At 39.3% G+C, this 13,372-nt stretch overlaps 1 protein-coding gene across 1 annotated transcript; it reads left to right on the top strand.

Annotated features, from left to right (window-relative positions):
* Positions 1-4,501: 4,501 nt before the first annotated feature.
* LOC307163763 (uncharacterized protein) lies at positions 4,502-8,769 on the top strand. The gene is made up of 4 exons (XM_079879996.1): positions 4,502-4,707; positions 4,813-5,154; positions 7,843-7,878; positions 8,003-8,769. Exons 1-4 carry the CDS (start codon positions 4,647-4,649, stop codon positions 8,173-8,175), a joined length of 612 nt encoding a protein of 203 aa, XP_079736122.1. The 5' UTR covers positions 4,502-4,646; the 3' UTR covers positions 8,176-8,769.
* The last annotated feature ends 4,603 nt before the right edge of the window (positions 8,770-13,372 follow it).

The raw sequence follows: 13,372 nt of genomic DNA, 5'->3' as shown, positions 1-13,372 counted from the left end.
GAAGACAAACAGAATCAACTTCAACAGCAGTATACAATTCTCACGTGTGTTGCAGGGGGCAGATAACTTCACACCGTACAGGTGGGCTTAGGGCTGCAGCAGGCTCCAAGTCAACAGGCTGAGCGGAGCTTCTTCTAAGACAGTCAGAAACACTACTTCAAAACGGAGGGGTTAGTTTGACTTACAGATGCTGTTCCTTCTAGTCCTCAACAGATGGAACCGATCAACATTATTAAGCTCCAGTTACTGACAGTAGACCAGCATGGCACGAGGAGAGTGCACGGCAAGAGGAAATAAATCTTCCACACACACACGGCAATTTCACTCCAAACATGCAACGTGAGGGAGGGAAACGTCAATTTAGGCACTGCAATCCACTTCAAATAAGTGCAGATAAGGCCAGCACTCACCCAGGGGTCTCCGTGCCACAAGCAACGAGCTTCAATGCTGGGAAAAAGAGGTTTCGGGGTTTTCCTCCACAGACATAGACAGGATTCACATCACCGTTCCAACACGGGGGAAGAGGGTAAGAGATCGAACATGAATCAGTATAATTCACTCAGTGACGTTTAGATAGCACAATCAAAGCACTCCAATCCACCTCAAATTCAGTGTTGAACATGCAGGTACGAGATACGATGGTCGATTACTTATCTCTCTCCCTTCCAGGCAAACGGTGTGTTTTCACAACTCTTCCACACTCCTCGAGTCCCCTCCAGCAGCACTTCCCTTTGCACACCACAATTCTTCTCTGCAACACTCAAATAGAACGACTTCTCACGGGAGAGAACCACACCACAGTCTCTCTTCACTGGCTTTTTATATCCTTCTCAATGCCCACATGGCTTTGTCATGGCTCCAAATTAATTGCTCACACCTGGTGTCAATTTCCTCATCCCGGTTGGCAGGGCAACAGATATACACTTACACGGGGGGGTAGTGTTTCCTTATTATTGTACCGGAGGGGACACAATTGCGGCGAACTTTAGTTCCGCCCTCATTTGTCACACCGTGACAATATGATGACAGCATTTTCATTTTAAAGTGGAGTATCCCTTTAACTAACATGATTGGTACTATTGACTGCCATCAAGGCCTCAAAGAAGGGGATTATGTGAACAGAAAGGGGGTTCACAATGTAAATGTGCAGCCCAGTTACTATTGTGATTCTTAATATTCCAGATTATATCAAATAAAAAAAGGCATTTGACTAAAATAGTCCATATTACAAATGTGAAAGCAAAACGGCCAGGATCTGTGCATGACTTAAAGGGAGACGCGCCGGGTCTCCCATCTCTCACGGAGGAGCAGGAATTTTCTTAGCAAGGGTAAAACGCACATCAACCGATCACTTGTTTAGCGTTCATGTAAACACTACATTCAGATTCACCAATCGGAATGAATTCAGTTAGATTGAAACAAAAGGTGTGCATGTAAACAATGAATGGCGACTGCAGAAAGCAAAAGCTGAATCCCGGACATTTTGAACGATCTCGCCCGCCGGACAAGTCCGGGAAAAGGAGGATGGTAACCCCTACTATTCAGCTTTCTCCTACTACTCAGCTTTCTCAACAGAACAAGAGCCTGCTAGCTTAGCTTCCAAAGAAAGACGGGCATTAACCCTTACATAATGCCGGGACACACTAACAACTGAATCATTCTGAGACTCACTGAACACAGTTTACAGATGCAGCAGATTTTAAACACCAGTCCCTGACATCACGATTTAAACAGCAAACTGATGGTAGCCTAAACTATGACTAAAGTTTCTGAATCAGGGAAAACTGGAGAACACATGATGACAAAACTGACACTGTCCTATCTAAACCTATCGAGTAAAACAGGAGTCATTGAGAGCTTTACAGAAAGAGTGTTTCCCAGCTCTTCCAGCTGTCGTCTATATGGGATTCAGTGTTTGAGCTTCGGCTGTTTCTGACTCTTATCAAGATACACCAATGTCTGAAAGCATAAAACATCATTTATACCGAAGGGTTCCAATCAAATAAACTATACAAATAACACTTGCAATTTGATTTCAGAGGATCTGTCAATATATCTGCCAAATATTTATTTTACAACACACATGAACATTGCACTGCATTATATATATATATATATATATATATATATATATATATATATATATATATATATATATATATTTTACACTGTAAAAAAAGTTATGTTCTAATTTCTTAAAAAGTAATGGTAACAATATTATACATTATATTTTTAAAGTATTTTTTAAAGGCTTGATTTCTTTAATGAAATCTACCCGAATAAATTGTTATTTAGTCTATGACACAATGAATTTAATATTTTTAATTAAATTAGCTTTTTTATTTTAACTATGCGGTTTAGAGTGAATTGAGATGATCTGTTTATATTTAACTTAGAGATATATTGTATATCTAATACACTGTATGCTGCTAGCTCCACATCTTATTATTGCATTATTAGCAGTTATTACGCATAGTAATTACTCAAAGTAACTTGCTGCATTATTTTACATGTACAACCTAGCCATAAGCCCTTTAACATAATAGAAACTCTTTCAAATGTCAAACATAACTGAACATTAAACATTAACAGATGTTTCCCTTACTCAAAAACACATAATTTCAGCCATGTGCAAAGCATGCTGGGAACAGCCTCAAAACTGTATGTTTCCCTAAAAACAAAATTAGGAAAATGTATCTCTTGGTTTTATTAGTGAAATGTTCTCATTATTTTCTATACAACACTGAACCACAATTTTCTTAATAAAATACACCCAATATATTTGAAATTGAAATGAAAATTACAAAAACCATGATCATATTTTTACAACTCTGGCTCTATAGGGAAACAACATGAAGGACACAAAGACCAACGTCTGCCAATCAAAAGTAAAGTTTATTAAATTATGAAAGGAAAGGGGACTGTAGAGATGACAGTGTTAAAATGGCTGCAAAAGAAAGACAAAACCTGGAGAAATCTCCAGATCAACTACAATCAGAACCGAACTCATCTGGAAATATCAGCAGACAGATCGATCACCAGAGTCTCTTTAACTATTACTGGAGTAACAGAATCAGATTCAGGACTTTATTTCTGTGGACTAAAGTCTGACGCTCCAGAGATGCACTTCGACAAACCCATCAGACTGGAGATTGAAGGTAACAGATTTCAGTTTTCACATCATATGGTTAATTAAGATCTTACCATTTTAGGTTACATTTTGTCAGTATGTATATATACAGTATAAGTTGGATATCAGAGAAAGTTTTTAAATCACAAACACACTGCTAATCAAAAGTTTGGACACACTGAATTATTGTTTTTTTTTCTTGATTGAAAAATGCTAAAGGCCCTGATATGTCCTTATGCACCATTTATATTGATCCGGCGATTCAAAATGGGTTTGGAGGTACCGGATAAAAAAAATGACACTGCCTATGTAATACACTGCCTCTGACTACTTGCTGCATTATTTTACATGTACAACCTAGCCATAAGCCCTTTAACATAATAGAAACTCTTTCAAATGTCAAACATAACTGAACATTAAACATAAACAGATGTTTCCCTTACTCAAAAACACATAATTTCAATATTAACTCTCCATTTTCAGCCATGTGCAAAGCATGCTGGGAACAGCCTCAAAACTGTATGTTTCCCTAAAAACAAAATTAGGAAAATGTATCTCTTGGTTTTATTAGTGAAATGTTCTCATTATTTTCTATACAACACTGAACCACAATTTTCTTAATAAAATACACACAATATTTTAAATTGAAATGAAAATTACAAGACCCATATGATTCATTTTTTTACAACTCTGACTCTATAGGGAAGCAACATGAAGGACACAAAGACCAACGTCTGCCAATCAAAAGTCAAGTTTATTACATTATAAAAGGAAAGGGGACTGTAGAGATGACAGTGTTAAAATGGCTTCCTTCAGGTGACGGGTGAGCGACAGGCCAAACACAGCTAACACTTCCCACATAACAACATGTTTGCACAGAGTGGTTTGATTCAATAAATCTAAGTGGAGATGAACAACTGAACTGATATAGAGACTATCATTCAGTGGGGAAGTGGGAAGTGGACACACTTGTGGTTTAAAGTGTCTCTGGTGTAATGATACAGTTCAAACGTCGACATGTTTTAAACTCTGAACAAGACGAATGAAGGAATGACTTTCCTGCTGGGTTGTGGTTTGAGCAGTCATGATACTCATTCTAACAGCTGATCTGAGATCATATTTCACCGTATGTCAGATCACATGATCATGGGTCTTTCAGGGAAACAGGCATTCCTTCAAATTAAAAGAATTTCATATGCATTAGATTAAATGAAACAATCATAGAATATTTACAGTCACTGAACCCCACGCAATATAATGTAAATCTTCCAACAGCTCAATCTGCTCTGAAAGAATGACCAGTAGAGGACAGTAATAACCAGTTAGACTCCACCTTTAGTGGGAAGTGACATATTTCCATATTTCTAAATCACTCATCTGTGTGGAATATACTTCCAGTTTTGATTTAGCTGTGTTTTACACGTTTGGACACCAGAACAAAAGACTCATTCAAATCTTTTGACTCTGCATTGAGCTGAACTTAGGTTGATCGACACCTTTACGAACGACAGAAACAATGGAGAAAGTCATTTTCTTCTGTGTATTTTCTTGTTGGATTATGCGAATCACATCCAGTGGTAAATATATTCTATTTCAAGCATTCATGAAATTAACATATCAAATCAAATACAATGACCATAAACATAGTCTAAAAGGATGTGTGTTTATCAATGTCTCTCCAGATTTGTCAGTTGCAGGATCTTCTGATGTGAGAGTTCGGATGGGAGAAGACATCACTCTGAACTGCAACATGAGAAACAGAGATGAAGTCGCCTGGTATCATCTCAGATCTGAAGAGCTCGTTCTGCTGATTTCTGCAAAGAAAGACAAAACCTGGAGAAATCTCCTGATCAACTACAATCAGAACCGAACTCGTCTGGAAATATCAGCAGACAGATCGATCACCAGAGTCTCTTTAACTATTACTGGAGTAACAGAATCAGATTCAGGACTTTATTTCTGTGGACTAAAGTCTGACGCTCCAGAGATGCACTTCGACAAACCCATCAGACTGGAGATTGAGGGTAACAGATTTCAGTTTTCACATCATATGGTTAATTAAGATATTACCATTTTAGGTTACATTTCGTCAGTATGTATATATACAGTATAAATTGGATATCAGAGAAAGTTTTTAAATCACAAACACACTGCTAATCAAAAGTTTGGACACACTTAATTATTGTTTTTTTTTCTTGATTGAAAAATGGTAAAGGCCCTGATATGTCCTTATGCACCATTTATATTGATCCGGCGATTCAAAACGGGTTTGGAGGTACCGGATAAAAAAAATGACACTGCCTATGTAATACACTGCCTAAAACTAATCAACGCTGTGTCTTTTTAGTCAGAAAAGCTACATACGTACTAGGCAGTGTAATTTTTTTTTTTTTTTTGATGTTTGGGAAGCGGGTTTTAAGTCGATTTGCCACCCCACTCTTGCGTCACTGACATCTGACACAAACATCACTGTTTTTGAGAGGAAGCCCTCGTCTAAGTTAGTGTGATCTAAGGCATCCAACAGTTTGCAGACACCGGGCCCTATTTTAATGATCTGAAACGCAAGTATCAAGCGCAAAACTAACTTTGTGGGCGGATCTAACGCAAATCTAAAATGGGTTGGTCTGAAGTAGCTTCATTACTCATAGGTGTGGTTTGGGCGTAACGTGAAATAAACCAATCAGAGCGACATCTCACATTCCCTTTTAGAGCAGGCGCGCTTGTTCCATGGCGGATTGCTATTATTATTTTTTCACATCTTCATGGACACAACAATGATTTCCCTCGTGTGGAATATTTTTTCTTGTAATTATGTATGGTTTGCAAAAATGTCAATTGCTGCGTCTGTGTAGATGAGAGAAGCAAAGTGTATGTACACGCTACATTATGGCCAAGCATGTGCTCTTAAAGGGATACTCTACCGAAAAATGAAAATTCTGTCATCATATACTCACCCTCATGTTGTTTCAAACCTGTATGAATTTCTTTCTTCTGCTGAACAGTATATTTTTTTCCTACTATGGAAGTCAATGAGACCAGAAACTGTCTGGTTACTGACATTCTTCTAAATATCTTCCTTTCTGTTCAGCAGAAGAAAGAAATTCATACAGGTTTGAAACAACATGAGGGTGAGTATATGATGACAGAATTTTCATTTTAAAGTGGAGTATCCCTTTAAAATAGCATGTGAACGCGCCACTGACTTTAGACGAGTTTTTTCCTGGTCAGAAGCGGAATTGTTTTCTGAAACTGCAAAATAGCACCAGGGAACGTTTGCGCCAGAACACGCCTCCTCTTTTCACTGAACCGCCCCCCGGGAGCGCAAGTTCATTCCCTAATTTACCGACGTGTGTCTGTGAAGGGAAAAGTCTGCTGTGCGTCAGATGCAAATAGAAAGATACATGCGTCAGTGTACAAAGTCAGTTGCGCTGGGTGCAAGATAGGGCCCAATGCCTTCTGCGCCAAAATCATCTAACTCCACAAAATCAAAGAATATCTTCTCGGGTGATTCCATCTCTGGCAACTTCATTCGTAAATACATGATAAATGCAAGATGCTGTTGTATATGAGAACATGGAGAATCCTCCCCATATCCACACCATTCATTTGCTGACAGTCTATTTCAAAGCCGTGAGCTGGCCTGTGACACTTGGCCTTGTAAGCGGTGTGAAAAATTCTGGCAGTCGTTTGCACCTGGTCGCTTTGGATATTGATTACTGCATTTACCAATATATTTTCATTTGCTTTATCACAAATATTTGATGCCATTACACATGCTTTAGTACTCCCATGCTCAAAATCCTTTTTCCTTAAGGCTCTTTGCTTTTTTCTTAAATCGGGCAGAGATGATGTCACTGAGCCTGAGATCCATTCTTTTGCCAGTTTCACACCTGCAGTTTTATCCGGACCCAGTGATCCCACTTTTTTTTACAAATGGCACAGCCTAGTCCAGTTTTGTCCATTGTAAGCCAGGGACAACTTTTTTTCCCTCTGTAAACCGAGCATCCGTCCAGATTTGCCCAATTTGAGTGTCCCCGACAAATGTGCCTGCTTTGTAGCCATCACAATCTCTTGCAGATTCAAAGTACCCATCAGCCGTCTCGTCGTCATCTTCATCTCCTTCCCCGTGTGGGTCATCGTCATCCCCGCTAATGACAGGTGGTGCATTAGCAGCATTAATGGTAGGCGTACTACTGCTGTGTCCACTGTGGTCTCCACATTCTTGATCAACAGAAACGATTTTTGCTTGTTTGGGATCTGAATGGTCAGCGTATCTGAAAAGGTTAAGCAAACTTTGTTGTCTTTTTGACATTTTTCCCCTGAGTGAAAAGAGGCGAAACAGCAATCTCAACCAGCACAACAAGCGCTTGTGTCACTTGAAAATTCAAAACGCATTGAAAATGCAAGCACAAGATTTTTGTGGAACTTCAATGGGGAATAAAGACTAACAAGACAGATAACAACATTGAACACTACACAAATAGTTATTTAATTTTTTTTCATTTAGGCGGTTCATTTTACACATTAGGTGCCGGATCCAATAAAAAAAGTTCCAGATCCAACGTCAGAGGTGCTGGAACATGTTCCGGCTTTTTCCGCCTCAAATAAAGCCCTGGACAGAATAGTAGGAGAAAAGCTCTTCTTAATCCATTTTCCCATACAACTAACAACTAAAACAGTTTTTTTTTGTGTGTGTTTGATCATTTTTACAGGTCTTTTTGTAACAGAAGAGCCAAAAGACATCACAGGTATATGATGATCGTTATCTTGGATGTTAATTTTTCATAGAGACTGGAGATCCAGCACTAAATCTAAGTTATGAGTTAATACTGTCTGTTTGTATGTATGTGAGTAACTCTTTTGTCTTTGTAGACGAGGTGACGGTGACAGAGCGTGTGTTGATGTTCGGTGGTGTTGGACTGGCTGTGTTTGTGTTTTTTCTGACTACAGTCGTCGCAGGAGGAATCATTTACCGTCGTGGTTGGCAGAAAGGCTTGAAAGCATCAAAACATGGAGCTCTGATGGACCAAAGATCAGCTGAATGACATCTATTTCTGCTTTATTTTACAATCTAACTCAATATAAGCCTGTCCCTGAGCTTCACGTTGCCAGTTATATCAGCACTGCTATAGTTGTCTCAAATTACAATAGCAAATTGTGCCTCAGATGTCTTTTCCTGTTGGCCTGATCACTTCCACTTCAGAAAAACTGAGATGATGTGGTAAACCAGCCAGTTTTATAAACAGCAAACCAGTCAATAATGGTGTGGTGATTATTCAGGTTTGTGTGGTTTATTTGTGCTTGACAATAATATTCAGTTAAATATCAAATCACTTCTTTAATGCAATGTTTATTAGTTTAGCATATATAACCAATATTCAAAGTTTAGAGTTCAAGTGGTATGATTTACACAACTGCAGTTTTTACATGTAAAGAGTGAGCTCAAAAAGAAAAGCAAACATGTTGTTTATCTTTAGACATAATATATTTATCTATGAGCTTTAAATCTGTTTTCAAGAGAAAATATAAATGCAAACTATTATCTAGCAATTCATGATTAAATAAAAATGTCAACAGACGTCTTCAATGATAAATGTATTACTGAGAGATCTGATCAAATAAACAGCAAACTAATAATTATATGTTTTTGTGTGCATTTTCTGGCAGAAAAACCTGATCATACCAAAGTTAAACCTGTTAAAACACAACTGTAAACATAACTGAATATAGTCATGTCAGATCTGCCATGATAATTTAGAGAAGAGAAAAGGTTTCACATCAATGTCGTGCAAAGCACAATAATGGTTTCCTGACTGACTTCATAATGATGATGCACAGAAAACCACAAAATATGCGGTGAGGGTGGCACAATCTGACTAGCTGACTTAAAAGGGCAAATAAACAAATAGGCTAAGCAAATTAACTAAAGATAATAAAATAAAACATTAGTAAGAATTAAAACCATTAAAAGGAGTCATGAACCACTTATTTTTTTTTATATGCTATTATTTTATAAATTAGGATGTTTTTGATGTAAAAATCTTGATCACATTATAATTGGACCTCAGAGAACATTATATATATATATATATATATATATATATATATATATATATATATATATATAGTTAGCCCATAGAGAAGCTCGAAAGGGGAAAACCTGTGGAGGCTTTGTTCTAACCATTTGTCCCAATTTTTGCCGTCTTCTTGAACAAACTTATGAATCATGGTTTTCAACATGCGATTAAATCGTTCCACCAGCCCATCTGTTTGTGGGTGATAGACGCTGATGCGAATCGTTTTAATGCCCAACAATTCGTAAAGTTCGCGAATAGTTCGTGACATAAACGCCGTGCCTTGATCGGTGAGAATCTCTTTCGGGATTCCCACCCGGGAGATTAACTGAAACAGTCCACTCGCTACGCTCTTTGCGGAAATAGAGCGTAGCGGCACTGCCTCTGGGTATCGTGTTGCATAATCCACCAGAACTAATGCAAAGCAATGCCCTCGCGCTGATCGTTCTAATGGCCCGATGAGGTCCATGCCAATTCGTTCGAAGGGGACCTGCATAAGAATAGAATAGAATAGAATAGAATAGAATAGAATAAAATGGGGCATTTATATAGCGCTTTCATATGTACTACTGTACACCAAAAGCGCTTTACAATCATATCAGGGGTCTCTCCTCAACCACCACCAGTGTGCAGCATCCACTTGGATGATGCGACGGCAGCCACAGTACAACGGCGCCAGTGCGCTCACCACACACCAGCTATAGGTGGAGAAAGGAGAGAGAGTGATAGAGCCAATTCAATGTAAGGGGATTATTAGGAGGCCATGATTGGTAAGGGCCAATGGGTTACACCCCTACTCTTTACGAGAAATGCCATGGGATTTTTAATGACCACTGAGAGTCAGGACCTCGGTTTAACGTCTCATCCGAAGGACGGTGCTCTTTGACAGTATAGTGTCCCTGTCACTACACTAGGGCGTTAGGACCCACACAGATCACAGGGTGAGCACCCCCTGCTGGACTCACTAACACCTCTTCCAGCAGCAACCTGGTTTTAGTGGTCTCCCATCCAGGTACTAACCAGGCACTGTTCAGGACTCCGGCCGACCCACTGAAGGATGGCAAGCTTCAGGTCTTCATAGACCAGGAGGTTCTGGATTGGTAACTGCTGTGCGGCCACCTGCGCCTCTCCGGAGAGCAGAGGAATTAGCCGCAGGGGCGTAGCACCAAATTCTGGGCCCTGTATACTCTCAATGTCAGTGGGCCCCCTACACATGCCATTGTACGATGCGGGTTAGCAAAATGAAAATTCAATTTTGAATGAAATTTTTTTTTTAATTATTTGAATATAAACAAGTATAAATAGTGTTTAAATCTATAATCAAATCAGATTATAGTAATGACTGGTTCTTTCATTCACCACCTGAATTGATGCATTTGGCCTACTTGTGCTCAAATACCTTTAAACCTTAGGCTACATCGGGTTCGTTTGTGTACTAACATTTTGATCCATGATACTGATGAAAGTTTTAAATTAAAAAACAATTTATTTATTTTATTTTATTTTTATATAATTTATTTTTGAACAGGAGAACACGAGACAACTGTACCCTCAGAAACCAATCAAATAAGCTAAGCCTGCCATAATGAAAAAAAAAAAAAGTCAACTATAAAGGAATAACCTTTGAGTTTTGTAAATTCCCATTAATTCCCTTATATTCCTGTTAACTCCCATGGAAATTTTCCAACTTTGAAAATTCCCAGAATTTTGCAACCCTATTCATTGGCTTTGATAACATCATGAATTTATTGAGCATTGACTATAGCTTTTAAGCACAGCACTGTTTGTTTCTGAAACTAGTTAATGTTGGCAACCTGACGTTAGGCCTGGCCCATAATTTACTTACAGCAACAAGCAGCCTGGTTGACAAACTAAGCTAAAGATTTAACATTAGCATACATTAGCAGCAGCTGTCTGGAGTTGACTACGTTAACTTTAATTGCATGTGTAGGTGCATAACAAGCAAACTCAGTTCACCTTTTGGAAAGAAAGCAGTCATCAGCTGCTTCCCCTCATTCTGCCTCCTTTCTTTTTCCTGCCTGTCTTTCTTTTTTTTGAAAGCCCGATTAGCGCTTTTTTTGCGCAGCATGATCAGGCTCCCAGGCTCTAGACCGCTCAAGACTCACTGCGTTAATTGTTTGCCGCCGGCTGCCGTCTATGGGCGGACTAAACCATTTTGAGGGGGGGGGGGGGGTGGGGGTCCAGAGTGTCTGGCACTGAGTTCATTCTCTCAGTTGGTGTTATCAATATATTTTGAAATAAATAACGACATCAATTGGAGGGCCCAATTAATTCGAATTAGGCTACAAAAAAAAAAAAAAAAAAAAAAATGTATGGGATTTCAAAGGGCCCTCTCCCTAGACGGGGCCCTGGGTAGTCAGGTCCACTTTTCCCCCCACTACCACGCCCATGATTAGCCGCACTGACCAGTCCGCTTTTGCCCAGCCACATGCCTCAGCGGACCTCTCAAACAGGTCGAGGAACGCCTCGGGGTCATCCTGCGGACACATCTTATTGAGAGGCACGTGAGCAGGCTGGTCAGATTTCGTAGCCGGAACCTGGAGGAGGTCAATCCAGCTTCGGATCTGCTCGCGGTCTGCCTGCTGGGACTGGACGAGGGCATGGAACCGACGCTCCTGGTCTTCCCTCAAGGCCAGCAGTGCTTCATGATGTTCTCGATGCAGACTCACGAGCGATTGTATAACATCAGCAAATGCCGATCCTGGCGGTGACTGCATGATGGCGTCGGGCCCTCTTCTTCCTTCCCGGGTTTCGACACCAGTGTGATGAGGCTCAGTGTGTGTGAAGGAAGAAGACAGGGGCGGCGTGACTGGGACTCGTACGGCTTTTATTCAATATTCTTTTAAGTAAAAGAAAAATAAACAAAAGGTGCACCCACTGCGCGTTCACCGTAGGTTTTTTACTACAGCACAGAAAATTGACAATACTGTGTGAACTGTCACATAAAGTGAAAAAAAAAAGAAAAAAAATTAAAGAAAATTAAGTGACAGTTCACACAAGCTCTTTGTGCTGCATCAGCTTTCTCTGTTTCACATAAACTCTTTCCGGCTGTCATCAGCTTTCTCTTGTCACTGTCACGCTGCGTACGAGTCCTCAGTCCTCCTCCTCCTCCTCCTCCTCCTCCTGAGCCATAAAAGCCTGATGTATGTGTGTGTGAGTGTTTACAAAAAACACACATCAGGCTTTAATGGCTCATATATGCAGTTCAAAAGGTTTGTTTTTACCATACAAATGTGTTATTAAAAATTCTTGAAACTGAAACGGATGAACTGGTTTATGGGTGCTGTTGAAAATGAGAGGCCTACTTGATATATTATATGAATGACTGATCTTTGATATAAATTTTAATTTCAGGAAGTGCTTCATTTGTGGGTTACGTTCAGTTTTGTTTTTTGCTCACTTTACACTATGGATAAATTAAGCCTCTTAAATCTTTGAAGCTTTTCTTTGTTTGGAGGAAAAACTTGAAGCATCAGGAATGTCGAATCTTGTCTAATCTCTAGCGCCATCTTGTGGCGATTGAGTATAAAATAGAGTATACAAATAAAAAGTCACGAAGCATACAGTATATCTACAACAGCGGTTCCCAAACTTTTTTTCCTGCGCACCCCCTACTATGTCCCAACGGGGTTGGCGCACCCCCAATAACGCAACAAAGCTTTGTTTTATCGCCATATAAAGACTCATGTTTAATCATGCGCAAATAACCAGAACACGCATGACAATAACAACATCAACAAAGTTTCAATATAATGCAACAAAGCTACGCACAAGCTTCCACTTTTAAGAGGACGAGTGACAGACAGAGGCTCAGTAACAGAAAGCACGGTTATTTTCAGCCGCGTAATTTAGTTTTATTTAAAAACGAAATATTTTGTAACATTACACATGTGACATGTTTTAAAGTCACTTTTGATCACTTTAATGCATCCTTACTGAAAAAAAATTCGGACTAACCAACACATTTTTGAACGGCAGTGTACATTCAGTTGGTCATTATTGCAATATAAACACTATCAGACTGATCAACAAGGTATATATTCATTTACCAGTCGAAGACGGAGCAACTTTCTGCTCTTATGTTTAGCCTACTCCGTGCACTGTCAAGGGCTTCATCATATTTAATTTGTCGTGGTACCGGTCTTTG

Source organism: Squalius cephalus, assembly GCF_949319135.1.
Source record: "Squalius cephalus genome assembly, chromosome: 8".
Taxonomy (NCBI): domain Eukaryota; kingdom Metazoa; phylum Chordata; class Actinopteri; order Cypriniformes; family Leuciscidae; genus Squalius; species Squalius cephalus.
The sequence above is the reverse complement of the archived record's forward strand: the minus strand, read 5'-3'. Positions and strand labels throughout refer to the sequence as shown.

Bases quoted from the DNA above. Each gene is read 5' to 3' on its own strand.
- LOC307163763 (XM_079879996.1), top strand. From the start codon at position 4,647: ATGGAGAAAGTCATTTTCTTCTGTGTATTTTCTTGTTGGATTATGCGA. The intron at 5,155-7,842 runs GTAACAGATTTC...TCATTTTTACAG, and splicing joins CATCAGACTGGAGATTGAGG to GTCTTTTTGTAACAGAAGAG. The intron at 7,879-8,002 runs GTATATGATGAT...TTGTCTTTGTAG, and splicing joins AGAGCCAAAAGACATCACAG to ACGAGGTGACGGTGACAGAG.